General features: G+C 38.3%; 1 protein-coding gene across 1 annotated transcript in view; it reads left to right on the plus strand.

Annotated features, from left to right (window-relative positions):
* Window positions 1–4190: 4190 nt before the first annotated feature.
* LOC149012773 (Zinc finger, C3HC4 type (RING finger) family protein) overlaps window positions 4191–17944 on the plus strand; it is a 91363-nt gene continuing 77609 nt past the window's right edge. Inside the window, exon 1 of the mRNA XM_089158364.1 lies at window positions 4191–4848. Coding sequence (XP_089014490.1) covers window positions 4505–4848 — 344 coding nt within the window. The 5' untranslated portion in view covers window positions 4191–4504. The remainder of the gene's footprint in view (window positions 4849–17944) is intronic.

The following is a 17944-nucleotide window of genomic DNA, read 5'->3' on the forward strand; positions in this document are numbered from 1 at the left end:
CAATAAAAAAGACTAAACACATGACCTCATTCTTTTATAATATTTTATTATATACACATATTACTGATATTACGGACCCATTTGATAGCTCACCAGGTATTTATCCTTTGAGAAACACCATAAACAGTTCATAGTGTTTTTAGAAGTAGATACACTCTATTAAATGTTTGATAAAACTATGCTTATGGAAGTAGAAGTAATACCCGTAGGAATTTTAAAAAATATGGTAATTCTTGAAACAAATTTGAAAATTGCGATAAAATTTGCGAAATTTGTCATTGTTATGTTTAAATTGTCAAAATCCATAAATACTCCTAAAATTGTTTCACTTAAACCCAACTCGTGCCGAATTTTTGCTTCAAGAAACATACCCAACAATAAAAAGTGTCTGTTGAATTAAAATTTTTTATAAATTTTGTTTATGTTGCAAAATTTATGCGAAACAAAACTATTTTATCAAACATTTTTCTGCTTCTCAAAGCAAGAAACACTATCAATTATTTTTTAGTAGGTTATCAAATAGATCATATGTTATTGCACATAAGCAATGTATTATCTTTCCATTCAAGAAAATTTGTCATAAAAGTATACATAGAAAATAAAAAAGAAAATATACATACCAACTTTTCTCAAAACAGGATATATATTAAATGATTTTTTTTTTGTCAAGACACACCATTATTTTAATTTATTTATTAGAAACCCTTTATAATAAAGAATATCACACTACTACTTACCGAAAATTGTTTCATATAGTAATGATACTTTAATAAGGTTGTTACAGTAAATAAATGTGTGCAAAATTTTTATTTACTCTAATTTATGTGTAGAGGATTATCTCAACAAGGTGCATAATTATGTTAGATAGTAAAATAATATGATGACTTTGAACTTAAGTCACATGTTGAAACTCTACCTCATACTTGACTTCACATTCATATGGGTGACACCTTCCAAGACTACTAGTTAGTTATGGTTTTAGGTTTTTTGTTTTTTGTTTTTGTGGCGGGAGGATTAATTAGTAAATTTCAAGATATGATATTTTTCATTTTTCTTTCACTATTTTAATTAATCTCACTTCATAATGCATCCAAATTAGTTGACTCTCATGTTAAGCAGCATTATTTCATTGTCTCCACACACTCAACTTTCTATGTGAGTGTTGTCACACTAAAACCCACATATTTCATGATATGGGTCTTCCACCTTAAATGTGAGATTCATGCCTTATGAGTAGTGCGAGATGAAATGGCTAGTTCTATTCCATGGGTTCATGAATGTCTTATTCATGATGTCATTAAATGTACACATCCCCATTCTTAGTAAAGCTTCAATCTCTAAAAAGAAAAAAAGAAAAGAAAAAAAATAAAAAAATTTAACGAACAAAAAAAAATCATTAATTATTGGACAAATTACTATAGACCCTTGAATTGCAATCAATTACAATTAATACCCTTAAAAATAATAAATTACAAACATCCCCTACTGTTAAGGATTAAAGTTAAATGATGATGTTATCACTTGACAAATAGATGAAATACCAATTTTACCCTTTTATATTTAAGTTTTTTTTTTTATAATTATATTGGTATCAGAGCGTGGTTATTAAGAAAATAATAAAATAAAATAAAAATCGAAAGTGGGGAGAGAGAGAGAGAAATAATTAAGAAATTAAATAAAATATTCTAAAAAATCTATAGAAAAACATAGAAAATCATAATCTTTTACTACTTGTGGGTCCCATACATTTTTCAGTTACAATAAAGTAAAATAAAATTCCTAATTAATCTCAGCTGTAGATCAAAATTGGCTTATTTATTTATAAGATATTCAGGAGTTGACCCATAATCGCATCTCTAGCACATCATGCTCCAAATCAGGCCCTTTTTGCACTTGAGAATTTGAACGGATCTCTTGACGTGTAAAACCGCATGTTTCATAACCAAAAGTTCAAATATTTGCTCAAATCATAAAAAATAATAAAATCTACAAAAACAACATAAAATCCAGGTAGCTCCACTCTTAGTGTGTAAAATGAATGTTTTATGCCCTAAGATTTCACACATAAATGTGATCATCAGTAATCCCTGAAAGATTGGGGGGTTGTTTGCTAAACATTACTGCTGATTTATCAATATTAATGTGCAATCCATACACTAGCTCATAATCCTACAGCAAGGTATTAATTTGGGAAGATTCATAATAGATACTGAAGATAAGAGCATGCAATCATTTGCAAAGAACAAATGATTTATTTTATAGGCATTGGAGAAATTCGGATGACAAGAGTCTGGGGATACCCAAGTTGAAAATAAGTCAATGAGACAACTTGTCCTGACAGAAAATGAAGACATAAGGATTTAATGGGCACCATTGTCTGATGCCTCTACTAGGGGTAATTTTCCTAGAGACAGCACATTGATTTTGATATGGCATTCCGCAGTGGTAATGCATTGGATGATCCATTATACCCATTGTGAAACAAATCCCATATGTCTTAAAGTATTCTCAATGTATGACTACTCTAATTTGTCATATGTTTTGCACATGTCTAATTTTAAGAACTATATAACCAAATGATGAACTAGATTTTTGAAAAAAATAAAGATATTCATGTGTAAGGTATATATTATTTGTAATGGCTTGACTTGGAACACAAATATTTTGGTTATGACTAGTGATGGACATTATAATAGGTTTAAGTTTATTAGCTAAACATTTTGTTATGACTTAATAGACCGAAAATGTGATTTCTCATGGGGATAAACTATATTAGGGATGAGAAAAATAATTTTTCTATTAAGACTTCTGAGCATATGATCCCTATTGAAAAAATGTTGGGTTCTTCGGGTCAAATCCAAATCAATTACATCCCAATGTTTCTGAAAGAATTTTGCAAGAAGACCATCAATTCCAGGGGCTTTTGTGCCATTCATTTCTAAATGTAAGCTTTGGCAATTTGAATAGCTCTCCTATCTCTGAATAAGGATATTTCCATATCAATGTTGAGTAGCCAACTATTGATTTCACTCATACTTGGTAGCCCCTTGTGTTGCGTATCTATTCAACTTAAAGACCATCATTTAAGACATTAGGGTCCTTCTTAGTTAGCATTAGCTTTGATTACAGTATGAGATCAGTCAAATCTTTAGTTAATACCTTGGCCAAGAAAGCTGTTTCTTATTCGCTAACAAAAAAACCGTATTGTAAGTCCATAATTGTATATTCATGTATTTTAATCTTGGTGAACTTGGATTTTGGGTCCAGAAGAGCTATGAACTCTACAATAGTTTAATATCAAGGGTTGTTTAACATTTAATGAAATGATTAGGGTTTTGGATATTATATCATTACAATGGTTGTTGACCTGTGGTGAAATTAACAGTTTTTCACTCTTTCCATAAAGATATTTCATAATTAAGAAATGAAAATATTAAAGTAATATTTATCTTTTTGAGAAAAAGAAAAGAGCTAATTAATGGGGGTTGGTCAAAGTGGTAAGCAGCTTGGTCCGCTTAAGCAATGTTTCGGTATCGAAACCTTGTGAAGGCAAAAAATCCCTGCTGGGAGACTCACCCATCACAGCTAGGTGTGCGACATGCGTCGAACACATGATTAGTCAGGGCAAAGCCTTGGAAACCGGGATTGGCAACCAAAAAAAAAAAGAAAAAGAAAAGAGCTTTTATCAACATTATTGGGTCTGTTTGGTTATGTGAGTATAGAGATTTAAAATATCTAGAGATTTCAAATCTATGGATTTAAAATTCATGGAGTAATAATTATAAAATTAACTGTTTGGTTAACCTGAATTTGTAAAAATTCCATTATGAAAAATTGTTTGGTCGACGTGACTTTTGTGAATGCTTAAATTTTTGGTGCTTTTATAGTAGGAGTTAAAAAGACGAATTTCTAGATTTCACGAATCTAAAAATGTTCACAATCAAATGGGTATAAATTTCATATTAATAATCTCTAGATTCATGTAACCAAAACATACCATTAAAACTATCTGGAAAATTAAAATCCTTTTATTTTGTGATCGATTTTTGTTTTCAATCCCCGTTTGATTCATTTTTTTTTTCTACATTATTTTCCTTGCATGCAAACATAGGCACATAGCCATATTTTTGGGTTAGATTTCCTAATCCAAGTGGACCAACTCTACCAGAAAAAGTTAAAATTTCCAAGAGAAAGTCTCCCATGTTTTTTTTTTCTTTTTCTCTTTTCGTCCAAACTCCCATGTTTCATCAGCAAGAAACCATCGCCTGCGCTGAACCTCAGTCTATCTCATGATAAAGCGTATGTGAGCACGGATGCTACCGCCGGCACTGACACGTACCGACATCGGTCTCGGTGGTTCAAAGAACTAAATTCTGATCTCCAGTTGTCGCTTCCTCTAGAATTTATCAGGGATCACACTATAAATCTTATTTATTTGTTGAGTTACTTTACAAATTCGGATGAATTCGAAGGTTTATTCAATCTAATTACCCTCTAAGAAGTAATGGCATCTCATGGAGCTGATTCATTTTTGTTGGAGGATTTCGGGCAGAAGGTCGACCTAACGAGGAGAATCCGTGAGGTTCTAGCGAACTATCCGGAAGGAACCACTGTGTTGAAGGAACTGATTCAAAATGCTGATGATGCTGGGGCAACCAAGGTGTGTCTGTGCTTGGATCAAAGGGTTCATGGTGTTGACTCTTTGTTATCAGATAAGCTGGCTGAGTGGCAAGGCCCGGCCTTGCTTGCCTTTAATGATGCGGAATTCACGGAGGATGATTTTACCAGTATATCTCGAATTGGAGGCAGTAAGAAGCAGGGTCAAGCTTGGAAGACTGGGCGTTTCGGGTAATTTCCTCAAACTCTTTGTTTCTGTTATTGTTATTTCAGTAATTCATCACCATTTTGCGTGTCTGGCTGTGAAAAATTGAAGCATGAACCTTATTCTATTTGGCTTGTGGGAAATGGAGAAAGAATGGAATTGATACCCGTGGGGGGTGGGGGTGGTTTCTGTTGATTCTTTAAAAATTGGCATACCAGCAAGGCAGCAATTCAATTACCATTTCAGCTCTGTATTTGAAAGCTTCATGATCCTAATTACTTTAGGGCCTTTCGTGAAGGATGAAATAATCATTTTCAAAGAGGATATATTGTAATAGAATCCCTTCTATTCATAAAAATTTGGGAACAATGGAAGTAAAAGAAGCCTTGATGATTTAGGTAGGCAAGATACAAGGCCCAGATGAGATGTTGACAGAAATGTGGAAACTCTTAAGCATCCTTGGTTCATCTTGCTAATCAAGCTGTTTAATAAGATTATGAGCAACCCCGAGGGGTGGCTTAATTGGTAAAAAACTAACACCTCCATGTAGGAGGTCAAAGTTCGAATACCCTCGGGGCCAGGGGCGAAACCCCGCCTCATATTTAAATTACATTTGGCAGCTACCCCCTTGAGGATGTAGTCAAGGTGTGCGTAAGCTGGCCCAGGTGAACCTCAATTCCCCCTCCCCCCCTCAAAAAAAAAAAAAAGGAAAAAAGAAAAAAAGAGAGGATTATGAGCACATAAAAAATGATAGATGAATGGAGGAGAAGCATCGAAATCCTGATTTGCAAAACAGATGCTATATTTAGAGTTGCAATAACCATGGAGGCATAAATCTATTAAGCCAGACTATGAAATTATGGAAAAGTTTATTGAAACCCATTTGAAACAAGAAACTACTATTATGGAGAATCAATTTAGTTTTATGCTAAGAAGGTTGCTGATGAAGGCTAATGCCTAATTAGGAGGCCTATGGAAGATATAGAGATTGCAACATGGATTTGGATTCCCATTGGTCTTTATTGACTTTGAAAATTATGGTAGAAATCCTGGAAGGGTTTGTAACAGAACTTAAAATACCAACCATAATCTGCAGAAGAAAACAGATAGAAATAGTGATGTAGGACCAAGGTAAAAATTTCGATCGATATGAACATTTCGACCGAAACTGGATACTTTTTTCCTGAATCTTGAAAACTCAATTTCAAGCCTCAAATGCACTCAAATTAATTTGAATTTTTGCATACTAGCTATTTCAAGCATAGTAAACACTATAAAACTACTAGTTTACTAAAAAACTACTGAAAATGTGACATCCAACATTCCAAGTATATAGTACATGAATCAGAGAAGAAGTGGGAATGTTATTACTTACAACTTACAAGTCTATTCTATTCAAGCCTCAAGGTCTCCCTCTTCCGTCTGCACCCTATACAAATGACAATATAACTCCCATGATGTTTGCCCCCGCCCCATATAGTTTTGGACATAGTCAAGAACTGCATCTCTGTATGTGGCCTCATCCACATGCATAAGATTCCCTAATGGTGGGAAGTTGTGAATCTCCAAAGGAACTGGTGGTGGTGGGCCTTGTGGCTGTGGAATAGTGTGGAAGATTTGCTCAACAAATGAAAGAGCACCCTGGCTCTCAGGGCTAGGAGAAGGATAAGGATATTGATAAGGTCCCAGTGGTTGACTCCGATAATCGATAATGGGAGGGACACCATAAGCTCCATAGGCCGCTCCATAACCATAAGGCTTCAGTCGTGGCTGACTGGCCTGACCTTGAATCTGATAGCCAGGAGGGACACCATATGGTCCATAAGGACCATAACCATAAGTCGACTCGGTAGAACCAATACTCTCCACAGCAGTATCATATGAGGACTCTGCAGGCCTATGCCATCCGGATCCTCTGGAGGTGGAGGAGTCTCTAGCATCATCAATGCTCATCGATCTCATAGATCCCACCAAGCTCTCAGCATCGGATGGACGGTAGGACCCATATGATGGCGTGTCCTATGTGCTCCAGCCGTGCTGTCTCCCCTTCCCCTTCCTCGAATATGTAGAGGAAACATTTTTGCCTCGTGATGCAGCTTCAGTATGGTCTGAATCCTGTGTCGCGTGGGTGAACTGACTCTCTCCTGTGAATCTCAATGGTTGTCCTCCCCCCCTTGACTCTCACGTACTGGTGGTGGTGGTCTGTCCCTAGGATCAGCTGAATCCTGATCACGAGGTCCCACACCCTCCTCATCCCCTCCATCATCACCGTCATTGCCATCATCATCATCACCACCATCGTCTTCATCGCCGGAGGCCTGAGTCACCTCATCCTCAATGTCGGACCAGAAAATCAAATCCTCACTCTGGGTGGATGCGTTAGGGTGTGGCATGAAGGGACGGGCGGGCTCTGCATGTGGCCTCCCCTCCTGGGCCATGAAGTCCGCCACATCAGCCCCCATCTCCTCTACAATCTGACTATTGGGAAGACCTCCCTCCTCATCCAGCAATCCGTCTCCACTATCCCTGATCCAGTCAACTACTGGGTTATCATCATCATCCATCTCAAATATGTCGGCCAACTCGATATTGGTGCTTTCTCTATCCATCCCTTGTTTAATATGATCCTCTCTTAGTCTCATATTATAGTGTAGGTAGACAAGGTCCTCTAGACACTTCACACCCATTCGGTTGCGCCTCTTCGAGTGAATGAGGCTGAAGGTGCTCCAATTTCGCTCACAACCAGTGGCAGAACATGTTTGGGAGAGCACTTTGCTTGCAATCCTACTCAAGTTGTGTGAATCACGTCCAAATTGCAACCACCACTCAGCTGCAACAAACATAGACTCTAAGTCATTTTAATACTTAAATAACTAAATTAAAGATAGAATATAATAATTAAATGTATAATGAAATAAATGAATGAACTTACCCGCAGGGGAGGTTTCCCGTCCCGATACGGCCACAGCATGACCGAAGCTCCCAGTGGCGTCCCTAAAAGCCTTTATCTAATATATAAAGAGAAAAAACAATAACTAGTTACTAGGTTAATGACTTAGTATAAAATTACGAATTGTGAATATCAAATGATTCAAATCACTATCTCACCTCCATATGGATGACTGCTTGTTTAGCTGTATCCGGTTCGAACTTCTCCACTACAGTTTGGACAGCATCCATCAAATCTTGCCTCATCCCAAGATTGTCCTTGTAATGGTACTTGGGATTTAAATAGTATGCTGTTAAGAAAAAGTATGTCATAAAAGGGAATAGTTAATGCTTAATAGTGTGATAACATAATGAAAATTAAATTAAATACTAGACTTAACAACTCACCAGCCTTATGCAGTGGATGCTGCAACATAGACTCCCATCTACTATTGATGATTTGAAGGACTTTCTTGTTGCCGCGTGGGTGGACCTGAGCAACTTGCTGCTTCATCCTATCTACTGCAGCAAATATGTGTGCTATAGTATGTTTTCTCTGCTAATCTACCATCCTCAACACGTTCACCACAGGCTCAAGCATCTTCACCACTATCCTCACATTGTGCCAGAAAGTCTCATCGAGGATGGTCAACTGTGCTCTCCTTCCTCCCACTGATGAAGAACCCTCCCGGCCTCCCAGTTAAACCACTCCTCTGATGCAAACATACTCCTAAGGCCAGTCTTCCTACTCTCAAAGCTCTGCAGTGCTATCCAATTAGTAGCAAATTTGATTATGCCTGGCCTCACTAACTCACCCTGACACTTGTCCCTCATCATCCTTAATGCATAGGTGTGGTTATATATGAAGGTGCTAACATGTCGAGCTTGCTCCACGGTATTCTTCACAAGCTTGACCTTTCCAATGTCCTTCAACATTAAGTCAATGCAGTGAGCAGTACAAGGAGTCCAAAAGAGCCTATATCTGTCCACCCATCAAGGCATCAAGCCATCAATACAAAGTTATAAAGTGTAGATGTATATGTGTAATGTAAATATATGTATTTACAAATGAAAATTAATACTATATGTTTAGATACCTGGAGTTCTCCTGCATCTTCAACCTAGCTTTCTTGTAGTTGGAGCCATTATCAGTCACAATTTGAACCACATTTTCCACTCCAACCTCCTTCACCACTTGCTTCAATGATTTGTAAATGTATTTTACATCCTTCTTCTCACCGGATGCATCTACTGACTTGAGGAACACTGTCCTCCCATCACAATTTAACATGAAATTGATGATGGACTGTCTAGTGGGACCAGTCCAACCATCAGCCATCAGAGTCACTCCATAATGATTCTACATGGGCTTTAATCCCTTAATGTACTCATTTATGTCATCTTTATGCTTAGGCAAATACACATTATATATCTCATATGGAGTGGGGCCCTGTACACCACTCCCAGCCTTGCCTATCTGCTCAATCATATCTCTGTAGTAGGGCCCCTGGGCTGTATGTGCTGGAACACTATGGTAATGCACCCATTTGGAGAAAGCCATCCCCACTTTCTCCTTCACACTCCCCCATAAGTGCTTCAACTTTCTCTGTTTATGCTCAGGCCTCACAAATAGGGCCGGATCATTGCGAAGAATCTCAAGATCCGGATTTGTATACGGGTCCCTGCCTCACACTCTGAGACCTCCTCATAGGGACTTGGGAGCCACCTGTGCCTCCCATACCTACTGGCTCTCTAGAGGACCCACAACCCAGACCTCTCTGTTGCCTCTTTATGTCATCAATCCTTTGTTGCTCCCTACTCATCATCATCGCCCTCCTCAGCTGATCGGCCCTCGGATCGGGTCAACTGTTTCCTGGCTCATCCCTACTACCATAACCCTTAGGATCTGGAAGGTCATCTAAGTAGGCATCCTCGAACTCATCCCTCTGTGTTCTCTTCTCTTTCCTCTTTTGCTTTCCACCACTAATATATGAGGCCATTGCCCTCTTGACCTCTACAGGCACCTTTGGGCATCCTGTTACATCCTTGGTTCCACCAGCTAGATGCACCTTCAATCTAGTGGCCCCACCTCCTCATATTTGTTTCTTGCAGTAATTACACTCGCTCTTCCTCCTATCAGCTGTCAGTGGCCTCCCATGTTCCCAAGCTATGTTTGACATCTTTAAAATAGAGTGCTTGATACAAGAAACACACACTAAGTATCTTGAAAAGCTCCACAATATGCTCCAGAAATGACATACATGCTTCTAATAATAACCTCCTATTTTTAAATATTAAAAAAAAATGTATAACTATATAAGTATATTTTAATATATAAATAATTTAAAAATATATAAAATACACACAAACTTTCTTAAAAATATCCACAACATGCTCCAAAAATTGCATACATGCTTCCACTAATACTCCGCTATTTTAAAATTTAAAACAGAAATTAATTGGGTTTTTTTAATATTTAAATATATATTAAATACAGTAAAATTACATAATTAACAGAAAAAAAATTAATTCAACACCATCACAGCAATATGGTGTCTCAACTCTCACATACATTCATTTGAAGCTTATTCATGTACTATACATATACATTTTTAGCAATATACATTTAGTAAATAATTTTTAATAACAGAAAAATAAAAAAATAGTAGGAAGAATAAAAAAATAATTTTGATACTACAAATTCATAGATCAACACTCTAAAGTAAACATATATAAATTTGGAAGCAATCTAACATGATTTAAGGCACAAATGAAACAAAAATAAAAAAATGAGAAAGTTGGTTACTCACCTTGCAAGATTTGAGAAAATGCACAAATGGAGGAGCAAATCAAGTGTTTGAAGTAAATGGAATACTAGAAATTAGGTGTAGAAGGGGATGAAAGCAAGAGAAATCACAAAAAATTTCAAATAGAGGTCGAAATCTCCAGGGCGATATCGCTCGAAAAAGATAAAAAGGCTCAGTATGTCGAAAACTGGGTCGATTTGGATACTTTAAAGCATACGCAGGTATCATTTCGGCCCGATATGGTATCGGGCCGAAATATCGACTCGTATCGACCAAAAATATCGGTCGATACGAAACCATATGGATACATTTCGTGCCTATTACTACATTTCGTTTTGATTTGGAATTTTGCAGGCATTTCGGTAGAAATTTTGACCATTTCGATCTAATTTTTTTCCATGTGTAAGGACCCCATGACCATCCGAAGAGGACCCTCAAGAACCGGAAGAAGACATAGGCTTGCTGCCCAGCAACACAGGAAGTTTGATTCAACAGTAGGGGCAATTTGTAATTTTGGGCAGTATTGATTGAGCGTCTAGTAAAATTTTGGAATTATATTAGGACTCTAATTCTATTTTTAGTTTATTATTTGAGACAGCCTAGGAGAAGTTAAGTAGAAGTCCTATTCTAAATAGAATTTCTATTTAAAATAGAAGTCTCTTTTAGTTTGTGTTTCAAAGTTAATTATATTAGGACTCTAATTCTATTTTTAGTTTATTATTTGAGACAGCCTAGGAGAAGTTAAGTAGAAGTCCTATTCTAAATAGAAGTTCTATTTAAAATAGAAGTCTCTTTTAGTTTGTGTTTCAAAGTTGAGTACTGTTAGAAGTTGTCTAACAAAGGCTAAAAGCACACAGCCTATTGCTTGTAACGAACCAGTTTTGATGAATAAAGTTATCAAGGAGGAGTTACGGCAGATAGTGAGGTTCAATGAGGTTTCTAGGTTTTTTTTTTTCTAATTCGGGAGAATTCTTGCGGCAGCACTAATGGACTGTTTTTTCCCCCAGGTCGACTTCATTCCTAGCCTTTCTAAAGTGGTAAACAAACATCTTTGGCCTTCTCCCTCCATCACCTCCATCGCACCCTTCTCTTTACCCTCCCCAATGCATTCATCCCCTCTTCTCCCCCCCCCCCCCCAAAAAAAAAAAAAAAAAACTCCATGTCTCCTAAGTCCTAACTCCCTCCACCAAGTCCCCTCCCCTTCTAGAATTACAATCCCTCCTCTCCACCTAGCAGACGACCCCAACCTTAGCCCTAATTCCTCTCTAGAAACCCTAAAATCTGAAACTCTAATTTTTCCCTAAACTCTTAACTACAGGAAATAGAAAATGAAAATAACAAGGACCAAGTTCTTCTTTCAAAACCCTAAGCCTACAACCTCTAGCTGAACCCTATTTACCTCCCCTACAAACCCTGGATCCCTTAAACAACAAAGAAACTCTAACTTGTATGCTAATTTCCTATTGGATCTTGGGTTTTGGCCTTCACGCTTGTGAGGCCACATCAAAGTGATATCAGAGATATGAGTGAATCAGCAGATATTCTAGCACAAGTATAAGGCTTGACAACTAGGGTGGCTCAACTGGAGCACGCACGCAGAGAAGAAGTAGACCTAGAAGACCTCTATGATGAAGAGTACCTAGAACAAAGCTTTTAGCTTTCCTATGAATGTTATGTCCAAAATTCTTGTGGTAGAAACAGAGAAGACTGGAGGAGTTGTATTTTCTATACCAGAGTAAAAACAAGTGAATATCCAACCAAGGTAATAGTGGATAGTGGCAATAATGTCAATGTGGTGTTTGAAAGCTTTGTCAAAACCGTTGGCCAACCATATAAAGTATCTCTCCTCAACAGTGAGAGACTACAAGTGTCTCTAAGATGTTTTCTACTTGACAATCTGCATTCATGCCTATAATTTAGGCATTTTGAACACATTGGTTGCCTGATTTGTGAGAACAACCCTAATTATGAGTTTTAAGTCGACCCTAAGTTTGAAATCGAAATGCTGCAGGATTGAACATGCAAGGTTATACAACATGAAATGTAGAAACTTGAAGACATATAAATGAAAAACAAGTGTATCAATGCATTAGATAACTTAAATATCATTAGAATTCCATCCATGTGAGTACGGTACAACATCACATTCTCGATTCTCAAGAGTACAATAATGCAACCACTATAAGTTCATAATAGAAGTGTTGGGTATGGCTCATGCTTCACATTCTGTTGCCAACGACCTTCCCCCCGATGCACACTGGGGTCCCGCTTGGGATTTCCTTTGCCTTGGGATTCCCTTTGCCATTTAGGCTTGGGCCCATGAATATTTATTATGGCCTTGGTTGAAGAACTCCTTCAAATGGCCTTGTTTGATCTTCCTTTCTTGATGTAGATTTGCTAAGAGTAGTTACAACTAAAAATCGGCTAAAATCCGAAAAAATGGCAAGTTCTGGCGAGATTTGGCTAGATCTGGTGAGGGAGAGTGAGGATGGCGGGAGAGGACAGAAATGACCTCTCTCGTTCGAGATAAGGCCTTAAAAAGGGGGTGCTTGGACCATATCTCAGTCTAGGCCAGATATTGGGGTGAGATCTTGGGATCTCGCAAGATCTCGCTTGAGATATGGGATCTCTGAGAACTCACATACCATCTCATCTTGCCTTTCAAAAAAGATGAGATCTCGTCAAGATCTCAAACCATGGACCAAACCGTCCATACTGGATATAGCAGAATTCACTTATATCAGCTTGTTGAACAGAACCGCAGTAGGACACCCTTTGACGGACTCCTAGGCATACAACCTCAGAAGCCCATTGACATAGACCCAGCGTTATTACAAGCTGGGGTCAGTATAGAAGCTGCTGAATTTTTTAGGCATATCATAGAGGTGCACATCGATGTGAGAAGGATAGCTCTCAACATGGAGAGTTTGTATAGCCAATGCAAACAAATACCTTAGACTTGTTAAATTTAAGCCAGGAGATGTGCTTATGGTGAGGAAAAAGCTTATGATAGAGTCCCTAGAGCGTTAATTTGGCAAGTACTAGAGAAAAGAAGTGTTGCAAGTAAATATGTAGATATAGTTAACGATATGTATGATGGTTCGGTGACCAGTGTTAGAACAGTGGGGGGACAAAGTAATAAATTCCCGATAATAGTTGGGCTACATCAAGGGTCAACTTTAAGTCCATATCTTTTTGCACTGGTAATGGATGAATTAACCAAAGACATTTAAGATGAGGTCCCCTGGTATATGCTTTTTGCGGATGATATTGTGTTGATTGATGAGGACCCAAGTGGGGATTAATACCAAATTAGAATCATGGAGAGTAGCTTTGGAATCAAAAGGCTTTAAACTTAGTAGATCGAAGACATAATATCTAGTTTGTAACTTTAGTCATGATTGGGCAGATGATGAGGTGGTGATACTTGACGATAAAGAGATTCCTCAGAGTGATTGTTTTAGGTACCTAGGTTCAATCATAAGTAAAAGAGGTGATTTAGAGGATGAGGTTTCCCAAAGAATTAAAATAGGGTGGATGAAGTGGAGAGGTGCGTTTGGGGTCTTATGTGATCGGCGTATTCCATTAAAGCTTAAAGGAAAATTTTATAGGACCGTTGTTCGATCAGCTATGATGTATGGTGCAGAGTATTGGGCTGTTAAAAAGAATCATATAGATAAACTCAATATAGCAGAAATGAGGATGCTAAGATGGATGAGTGATAAAACTAGGATGGATAAGATAAGAAATGATCATATTAGAGTTGGTCTGGGAGTTGCTCCCATAAGTAATAAGCTTCAAGAGAGTCCTTTGAGGTGGCACGGCCACGTTCAACAGAGACCTATAAATGCCCCTGTACGGAGAAGTGATATAATCCATATTGAAGGAACTAGAAGAGCTAGGGGTAGACCTAAGATAACCTTAGGAGAAGTGGTGAGAAAGGATATGTATAGCTTAGGCCTTATATCTAGCATGGCCTCGAACATAACTGATTGGAGGGCAAGAATCCATGTAGCCGACCCCATTTAGTTGGGATAAGGCTTATTGTTGTTGTTGTTGTATGTGCTCATGGTGAGGGTCCACCTAGAAAGGCATCAACCAGGTGTCAACACCAACCCACCCCAAGAAGATGGGACCATACAAGGTCATCAAGTGCATTGGCCCAAATGCCTATATGCTAGAGCTACCCTCAGACTAGTCATTATCTGCATCTTTAATGTGGCTGACTTATGCCTTTATTTAGGGCATCACTCAGATGAAGGATACTCAAGAGCATATGTTGCGGCTACCTCAATTGACAACTCAACCCACCCGTTGGAGACTCCATTGAGTAAGTTCTTGAATATGCATAGAACTACGCGTTAGGGGCTGGGCTACCTTTCTTTCCTTGTGAAGTGGAAGGGCAAACCTAGAAGTGGGAGGCTATTACTGATTGAAAGAGTCACTGTGTAATACAGGTAAAACACTAAAACTAGTAAAGGACAGTTAAGAACCCCCCCGACAACTGTAAACACTACATAACAACCTTAAAACAGTCCACCATGAATAGTTTTCACCACAATTACTCAGCTGCATCATTACTACAACTTGAACAAACCCTTCATAAACCATTCTGTTTTAAATTTAAAATGGAGTTATCATCCATCACTAGTCTTCCCATAATCTGATTCGACCACCTCAAGTCTAAACCAGGGAACAATTAGGGGAGTTTGTGTCGGACATAGTTGTGAAAGTGCCCAGCGACCTAAGTTGTCGGATGTAGAAGAAGATATGGGAGGTGCTGCGCCAATGGATCTGCATCGATACATGCAAACTTGTCCTGGAGAATAAGGGGTAGTAAGTCAAGTATCTAGTCCGAATAGTAAGGATTTCTTTCCTGGGCAACTATCCAACTCTTCAAAAGAAGCAGGATCTCTGGGTGCACATTGGGGCAACATGTCTTTGATTTTCCTCAAACACGGTGCTGTCCAAAAAAGATAGACAGAGACTGAACAGGTCGTTCCTGTGTCGTCCAGCGGAGCCTAGAAGAATCCTACCCTTGGTATAGTTACCTCACCCTTGTCCTCCATCGGATCCCACTACCTCGTAAGGGTGTTGAGATCAAGCATGAGCCTCTCCAAGCCGGGAGCAGTTGAGGGGGTGGGGTGGGGTAAATAATAGGTGACTAAGGTGCCTGGGCATCTAAGCAACACTTAGGTGGCACTTTGACAAGTATAGTCCCTGATGCTCTTTCAAGGAGGTGTAAGTGTGACTCTTGAAGGTGATCTCAAGTTCTAACTCTCAGGAGGGGCCATATCTCGGGATGGGTGAGGTCTTGAGGATCCTATTTATGTTGACTGTATGATTCACAAAGATACTGTTCTTATCATCTTCGATTTTCCTGATGTTTTGGTTTTCTTTTGATTCATTGTTTGTCCAGGATTTCTTTGCTTGGTCCTCATAAATCATAATAAACAAAAATACAGGAGCTGTTTTAGCCATTTCAGCTTGAAGATGCAGAAAAATTTACAATTCTGCGCCTAGTGGGGGCCAATTAAGTAAAATAGGTTCGTTTTCAGATCCTAAAATAAGTCAAGAATAGATGCATGTGTAACTGAGAGGAAAAATGATTCATCAATTGGGGTGGGGGGATATAAAGACAGAGAAAAAGAGAAAAGACCTTCCTCTGAGTGGATATGTTGAAGTATGCTGAGATTCAAATCTGTACACCATGAACACTTTCAGGGTTTTTTCCCCATAAACCTTGATTGGAGAGTCGGAGACAATTTTTTTTGCTATAAATCATAGCCATGAACCCGTTCCATCAAAATATGCAATTTATGGCTGTAGACAGCCTATAGTGGATTTATCATATTTTCAATCCTCATGAATGGCTAATTTGGGAAACACCAAAACACTTATGATTCTGAGAGACATTCCTTAATTAAACAACTTGTTTCAACTGGGTAGGTCTCATAATCACAATTGAAGAAAGAACTCATAATCACAACTGAAGAAAGAAACAACGAAATGTGGCAATACTTGCATATTATATTTGGGTTCATTACAATAGTGACAACAACAACCATAACCTTATCCCAACAAAATGTGGTCAGCTACATGGATCTGGAAGAAGCTGAGGCAGTAGTATATATATCAAAAGTAGAATGAAGTATAACAAGAGTAAAAGGGAGTTAAGAGCCAAGTTGTCAAGGCGTTGCCTTGCCTAGGAGTCTGGCCCTTCTTTGGGTCAAGGCGTCCAGGTGTTGCCTTGTCGCCTTCGTTTTTGTTTCCCTCTGTCTCCTTGACAACTATGATTAAAGGAGAAATCGACAATAAGTAAAAAGGGAGAAATCAAAGCAATAGTCAAAGTAGGAAAATCTCCAGGGCCCTACATGGGTCAGCAACACTGGTCTGTCTCCTCCATACCACTCTATCCATGGTCAAACTAGGATCGAGCCCAAGCCCATTCATATCTTTTCTACTACTTCTCCAGTGGTCAATCTATCTTTTCTACCACTACTGAATTTGGTTGCTCTTCCTTACCATTGTATTCGTAAGTCTCCATCAGACAATGACCATACCACCTGGAATGACTCTCATAAAGCTTGTCTAGAATTGGTGCAACTCCTAATTCCGTTCATTAGTCATTACAATGAGAACCATACATTGGAACTACTACTTGAGCTCAATATCTTCAAATTTATTTATTTTTAATTTTTTTCATCTGGATCCTCCTGAGTTGTAGCAAATTCAAGTTCCCTGCACGTTTTACACTTTCACATCTGTACCTCCCTTGGTACCCACTTTTGGCCAAATAAGGACACTGTCAAATAGGGACTTTAGTTGCTAACCATGAGGGTCAGGGACTTTGAGTCATTTTATGACGTTAAACCCTTGGTAGGGTGACACTAATGCCCTTTGGTTCTAGTTTCTCCTTTTCACTTGCGATTCAAACGACAGGCTTCCCTGGGAATGCTCCAAGAACTTCCCTAAAGTAATGCTACTGTTCCACATCACTGCTTTAGTTACTTCTGGTATGCTCTAGAAGTTCATAACCTATCAATTAAAAAAAAAGAAAGAGAAAATTAAGAAAATCCCATGCAAAATTGGTGCATGTGGACTGTTTTCATGGTAAATGAGTCAGAGGGCAAGAGGATATTCTGTTGAGCACTTGAGCGTGAAACCTCTTATGAAGCAAAAGCTTCCCCCGGAACTACAATGCAGTTTCCTCCAATGAAATTTGTTTTATTATAGTTAATTGTGTTAAGTGATGTTCTTTGAATTTTTAAAGGAGAGAAAAAAATTTGTTCCCTTCTAGTGGTTCACTGAATGTCCTCACCCAATCTATGGCAACCAGCGGAGAAAAGGAGGGAGACCAAGACAATCAATAAGAAGCCCACTTCCC

Source organism: Hakea prostrata, chromosome 6 (genome assembly GCF_041222555.1).
Source record: "Hakea prostrata isolate BN-2017 chromosome 6, UWA_Hpros_2, whole genome shotgun sequence".
Lineage (NCBI taxonomy): Eukaryota > Viridiplantae > Streptophyta > Magnoliopsida > Proteales > Proteaceae > Hakea > Hakea prostrata.